The sequence below is a fragment of the Lepisosteus platostomus genome, chromosome 14 (assembly GCF_059453375.1).
Source record: "Lepisosteus platostomus isolate fLepPlt1 chromosome 14, fLepPlt1.hap1, whole genome shotgun sequence".
In the NCBI taxonomy this organism is placed as follows: Eukaryota; Metazoa; Chordata; class Actinopteri; order Semionotiformes; family Lepisosteidae; genus Lepisosteus; species Lepisosteus platostomus.
The window spans coordinates 6676612-6682657 of record NC_142624.1 but is presented as its reverse complement, the minus strand read 5'-3'; the positions used below and the strand labels follow the sequence as shown (position 1 = coordinate 6682657).

At 41.3% G+C, this 6046-nt stretch overlaps 1 protein-coding gene across 1 annotated transcript; it reads left to right on the top strand.

The window, feature by feature from the left end:
• The first annotated feature begins 414 nt into the window (after positions 1-414).
• Positions 415-4377, top strand: LOC148648802 (tubulin alpha-1A chain-like). The gene is made up of 4 exons (XM_088606741.1): positions 415-559; positions 2188-2410; positions 2591-2739; positions 3265-4377. Exons 1-4 carry the CDS (start codon positions 557-559, stop codon positions 4243-4245), a joined length of 1356 nt encoding a protein of 451 aa, XP_088462867.1. The 5' UTR covers positions 415-556; the 3' UTR covers positions 4246-4377.
• Positions 4378-6046: the final 1669 nt, after the last annotated feature.

Sequence of the window (6046 nt, the reverse complement as noted above, 5' to 3'; positions counted from 1 at the left end):
TTAAGCAAAAGTCATTCCATTCCCAGGCTCCACAGCAAAAAAAAACACTCACAACAAATCATCTGTTAATAAAGTATTTCATTTTAAAAAAAAAGGTTGAAAAATGAAGTGAAGTCTGCTAAAAGTTGTCCGTAGAGGAATTACACTAACTCTCCTATATCCAAAAAGTAAGATTCAAACTGGTCAAAAATCTGCAAATGTTCACCATTCTCTAAACCACCAGAAGAAGGAATTGGCAGATGATAACAGGTTATTGGTGCTGTCCCATTATATTATTTTTTTATGCATCAATAATGAGAAGTGTTTTATCTCTCCTAAATCGTTTGATCGTGCTTGTTCGATTTTGTCACTCCTTTGGTGTGTCACCAAGCAGAGAATAAAGCCTGTTGGTTTTTTTTTTGCTTAGAAAATTGTAGATGCTATCCAGCCTGGTTACCAACAACAGAAGCCTTCTTAGTTGCTGGGTTATCCCCTCCTGCTTGTGTTATAAAAAGAAGCTACCTGAGATTAACACTTCCTTCTGAATTCTAGGAGTCAGCCTGAAGAAACACACAGAATGGTGAGATTGCATGAAAGCTTTTAAATGCAGTTCTTAAACCTGTGACAAAGCACTTAAACTGCTTTTTTATGTAAAGTTCTCAGATTACAGGCAAAACTGGTTTTAAAATTTGAGCTTGGACTGGGGTCTATCACAGGATCTTTACAGCTAAAAATGTTAGCGTAATAGTTCAGGTGGGCAGCTGCGTCAGCGTGCGTAGGCTGCAAAGGAACAAATAATAGGTTTATTCCATGCTGAAAAGAGGAGAAAGAAAACACAATGTTTCGGCCATTAAGAAGGCTTTTTTCAGCATGGAATAAACCTATTACTTGTTAGTGTAATGCCTGTCTTTGGTCACGATTCAGAGCTAGATACAGCTACTGCTGGGTCCCTTTTTATACCAAATTCTGATGTGAAACCACAGATTGAATTGAACAGGCAATGTACGCATGTAGTCTGTGGCACAAAAATATTTTTTGCAGTTTCACTGTAGTCATTTAACTTCCTTTAGGTATCATAAAATCTTTGGATAATTTGTAAGTGATTTTACTTTTGTTGTTTTTTCTAAAACCATGGTCTTGAAATGTTATAACCAAATACTAAATGATATTTCCTGACTTGAACGGAAGAGCAAAGCTTTAAGATGGCTGTATTTACAGATTTATGTATTTTTTGCTGCTGCTTCACACTTGCTTGTGGTAATATGCTTAAGGATTTGTGTGACAATTAAATTCCTTCTAAAAGAAATAATTGCTTGTTGTGTCAGGTGTGAATTTATAGACCTGCTTGTGTTTAATAAAAATTGCTAAACAACCAGACTGAAACCCTCTACACATTTATATTTAGTTAGCTGTTTATGCATCTGATGTCAAAATGATTAAATTATATTTCTTAGGTAGGTAAAACAAATCAAAGATTAAGCTTACAAAGGAATTTCATCATATAAACCTTATATCACATAAAAATATGTGAATATTTAAATATGTGAGATAAATACATTTCTGATACAAACTAGCCTACTCGCTCAATTAGAAAAGTAACAGTAATTAATATTTTAGATTTCATATTCTATATGTCTGCCTTTCATTGAGCAGTCAGTTTAGAAAGGTAGAAAAATTAGTTATGCAATGGCATTTGTCATGTTTGCATTGAGCTAATCTGTCATAGGCCAAAGTTTTAATTTTTAACCATACGTGAAGAGCTTTGTGCCAGAATATGAATTCAAGATACTCTCAAGCCAGTTCTGGTGATCAAAATCCATTATGCCAGAAAATGAGTGCAATGATGTACCTGTAGTGTAACAGCTGAACGTTTTAAAATCATTCTATCAGGTAATGCCCTTGATATGAAAATTTACAAAAATCAAAATTAAAAGCCACTGGGAGTCTGACGACTGCATGACGGTACTAGTATTTAATACTATATGTTTACAGAAATTGTAAGCATATTATAATAAAGAAACTAGCATTGCACACCTATGATATGTAATCATTAATTTAACAGTTGTTGCCCTTGTATTTGTACTAACTTGTAATGGAATGAAATGAATGAAACTAAGATATTTATGATTAGAATTTGTCAGAGTTGTAACTTCATTGTGACACCTTGATTATTGCACTTCAATATCACCCTAACTTCTGTCTCCATAGCGTGAGTGTATCTCCATCCATGTTGGCCAAGCTGGTGCCCAGATGGGCAATGCCTGCTGGGAGCTGTACTGCCTGGAGCACGGGATCCAGCCTGACGGCCAGATGCCCAGTGACAAGACCATCGGAGGAGGAGACGACTCCTTCAACACCTTCTTCAGCGAGACCGGGGCGGGCAAACATGTCCCCCGGGCTGTGTTTGTGGACCTGGAGCCCACTGTCATCGGTAATAAGAGGCTGTTTCTTATTTCCCTGTCTGACTCTTTTTCTAATGCTTACAAGTTTAAAAGAACCTGCAAACAGAATTGTAACTTTCACAGGGTGACGGCCTCCACTATTGAATAGTATAATTTTGAATTGATTTGTTGCTTGATTAAAAAAAAAAATTCCCCCCTCTAATTCCCAGACGAGGTGCGCACAGGTACCTACCGCCAGCTGTTTCACCCTGAGCAGCTCATCACTGGCAAGGAAGACGCTGCCAATAACTACGCCCGCGGGCACTACACCATCGGCAAGGAGATCATCGACCTGGTGCTGGACAGGACACGCAAGCTGGTCAGTTTCTTCTTCCACTCCCCCTCCTCATGTCCATTTTTCACCGTGCTTGGTCCCGTAACTGATTAATTTTTGCTACAGATGTACTAAGACTGGGCCACAATGCCCACACCCCTAACACTGTCCTTGTCGGGACTTAAAACACTTGCGTTTTACTTTAGCAAATGAGCGATTTGGTTTAAATCCTTATAAGTAGTAAGACCAAGGATGACGCATCTTCCAGTCAAGGTACTCTGCTTTTAGCTTCTTTTGTTTCTTCAGCTCCATATCTGAAATGTCTATTCTTCTACTGCATGCTGTTTATACTGAAGAGACCTACCTGAAGATGGAAGCCTTCACAATTTTTTTTGTCTGACTTATACTAATGTATAGAACTGCATCCCACCTCCATGGAGATTGGGCGCTATATAATTTACAAACTCACCTTAAATGAAGGTCATCATGTTTCACAAATTATTTTATTAAAAGAAAACTCACCCCTGTTAACTTAAGTCTCTTGACTTGGTTCATGTTTTATGTCTCCAGGCTGACCAGTGCACAGGGCTCCAGGGCTTCCTCATCTTCCACAGCTTCGGAGGTGGTACTGGCTCTGGTTTCACCTCCCTGCTGATGGAGCGCCTCTCTGTCGACTATGGCAAGAAGTCCAAGCTGGAGTTTGCCGTCTACCCAGCTCCCCAGGTGTCCACAGCTGTGGTGGAGCCCTACAACTCTATCCTGACCACCCACACCACCCTGGAGCACTCTGACTGTGCCTTCATGGTCGACAACGAGGCCATCTATGACATCTGCCGCAGGAACCTGGACATTGAGCGCCCCACCTACACCAACCTCAACAGGCTCATTGGCCAGATTGTCTCCTCCATCACTGCCTCTCTGCGCTTTGATGGTGCCCTGAATGTGGACCTGACTGAGTTCCAGACCAACTTGGTGCCCTACCCTCGCATCCACTTCCCTCTGGCCACCTACGCCCCCGTGATCTCTGCTGAGAAGGCCTACCATGAGCAGCTGTCTGTAGCCGAGATCACCAATGCCTGCTTTGAACCAGCCAACCAGATGGTGAAATGTGACCCCCGTCATGGCAAGTACATGGCCTGCTGTCTGCTGTACCGTGGAGACGTGGTGCCCAAAGACGTCAACTCTGCCATCGCCACCATCAAGACCAAGCGCACCATCCAGTTTGTGGACTGGTGTCCCACTGGCTTCAAGGTGGGCATCAACTACCAGCCCCCAACAGTGGTGCCTGGGGGAGACCTGGCCAAGGTGCAGAGAGCTGTGTGCATGCTGAGCAACACCACCGCCATCGCCGAGGCCTGGGCTCGCCTGGACCACAAGTTCGACCTGATGTACGCCAAGCGTGCCTTCGTCCACTGGTACGTGGGAGAGGGGATGGAGGAGGGAGAGTTCTCTGAAGCACGAGAGGACATGGCGGCCCTGGAGAAGGATTATGAAGAGGTGGGCACTGACAGTGTGGGAGAGGAAGGAGAAGAGGAAGGAGAAGAGTATTAGACTTATTCTAGAAGCTTAAAAATGTTGTTTTAAGACACAAAGGGGAGTGCATGATTGAATTGTTGCAGACTTAATAAATTCAAATTACTGTGATGATGTATTTTAATAAATAGATTTTAATTTTCAGTTTCACTGTTTTTCTGCCATCTAATATTTGACAGAGACTTCAAGATGCGTTAATATTTCAGTTTGACTTCTTACAATTTAATATATTTGCTAGATGGTCCTGTCTGGAAAAATGGTTATCATTCAAGGACAATAAATAAAGCACAGAGTAAATCTCTCCTCCATTGGCAAGAAACAAATGCTTGCCCCTGCCATTTTGTAAAGGCTAGTGAAAGCCATGTTTATTCTTATTCAGTGCTCTGCAGTGCAACTGTGAAGGAAATGCAGCTCTCCAGAATGAACAGACACAATGCAAACAAGAGCAATACCTGTCATTAACAAGGTCATTTTGGAAGCATTGAAATGATGGCAGCAATTTTCAAAACTATCAGAAGGGTATGGTGTATGTTAAGAAACATATTGTGAGCACTCTATGATCTTGGCTGTAAACACCCAGTAGCTGACAGACTTGAAGTCTCTTAGCAGCCAAGAATGCACAACAGCTTTTTTGGTATAAGGAAAGAACATGAATGTAATTTTTTAGAATGATTTAGCATGACTGAAATTTATTATCCATTTTAAGGGATAATAAGATGACTAATCCCTTATAGACAAATGCTTATATTTGTGTATTTGCTCCTGTGTAGCAGTGTCATTAGAAGGACATTAAAGTATATTGAGGAGTCTGAATATATGAATCAGTCTCACTTGTAGTCTTGGTTGACACCGGAAATATTTCACAGTAATCTAAAGAGATTTCACCAGTGCAATGTTCATTTTGAACATAATATCCCCATATTTTCTGTTCCATACTTTTAGATATATCTTTACAATCTGTTTTCCATTGTTTCTCTACATTGTCAAGAAGATATCAAGAATAAAAAGCTTTCACTCAGGCAGCTTCTTCAAGCTCACGGTTTCCTATCTTATATTCATATATCTTGTCGGTACGGCTAGGTTTTTAAATTCTGTCTAAATATTTTTGAATTTTCTTTTGCTGTTTCTGTTCGCAAATATCCCTATTGTGCTATTGACTATACCAGAATCAAGTTCATTGATAAAATGTAATAATAGGAGTTCAAGTAGGGAGTTGTGTCAGCATGCGTTGACTGCAAAGGAACAGGTGAAGGTTTATTCCAATGCTGGAAGGGAAAGGAGGGAGACACAACGGTCCGCTGGGGAGCCTTCTTCGGGTGAGAGGGAGAGAGGGAAACCAGCAGTAAATGAAGCCTGGGAGAATGCCGGTTTAATAATTATTAATAATTCCTTACACTTATATAGCAGCTTTCTGGACATTCCACTCAAAGCTCTTTACAGGTAATGGGGAATCCCACTACCACCACCAATGTGCATCCCCACCTGGATGATGCAACATCAGCCAGAGTGCAAGAGTAGATGGGGATAATTAGGAGACCATGACTGGTGAAGGCCAGGAGGAAATTTGACCAGGACGCCGGGGTTACACCCCTACTCTTTTTGAGAAACGCCCTGCGATTTTTAATGACCACAGTGAGTCGGGGCCTCGCTTTAGTGAGAGAAGCAGGCAAGTACCCCATGAAGGAAGAGAAGGTCATGACGATGAGATCCAGAACAAGATTTAGCAGAAGAGATAGTGGGTCGCAGTAGAAATGAGCTGAAGACGTTCAGGTGGGTAACTGCGTCAGCATGGGTAGGTTGCAAAAGGTGCTGGTCGGTT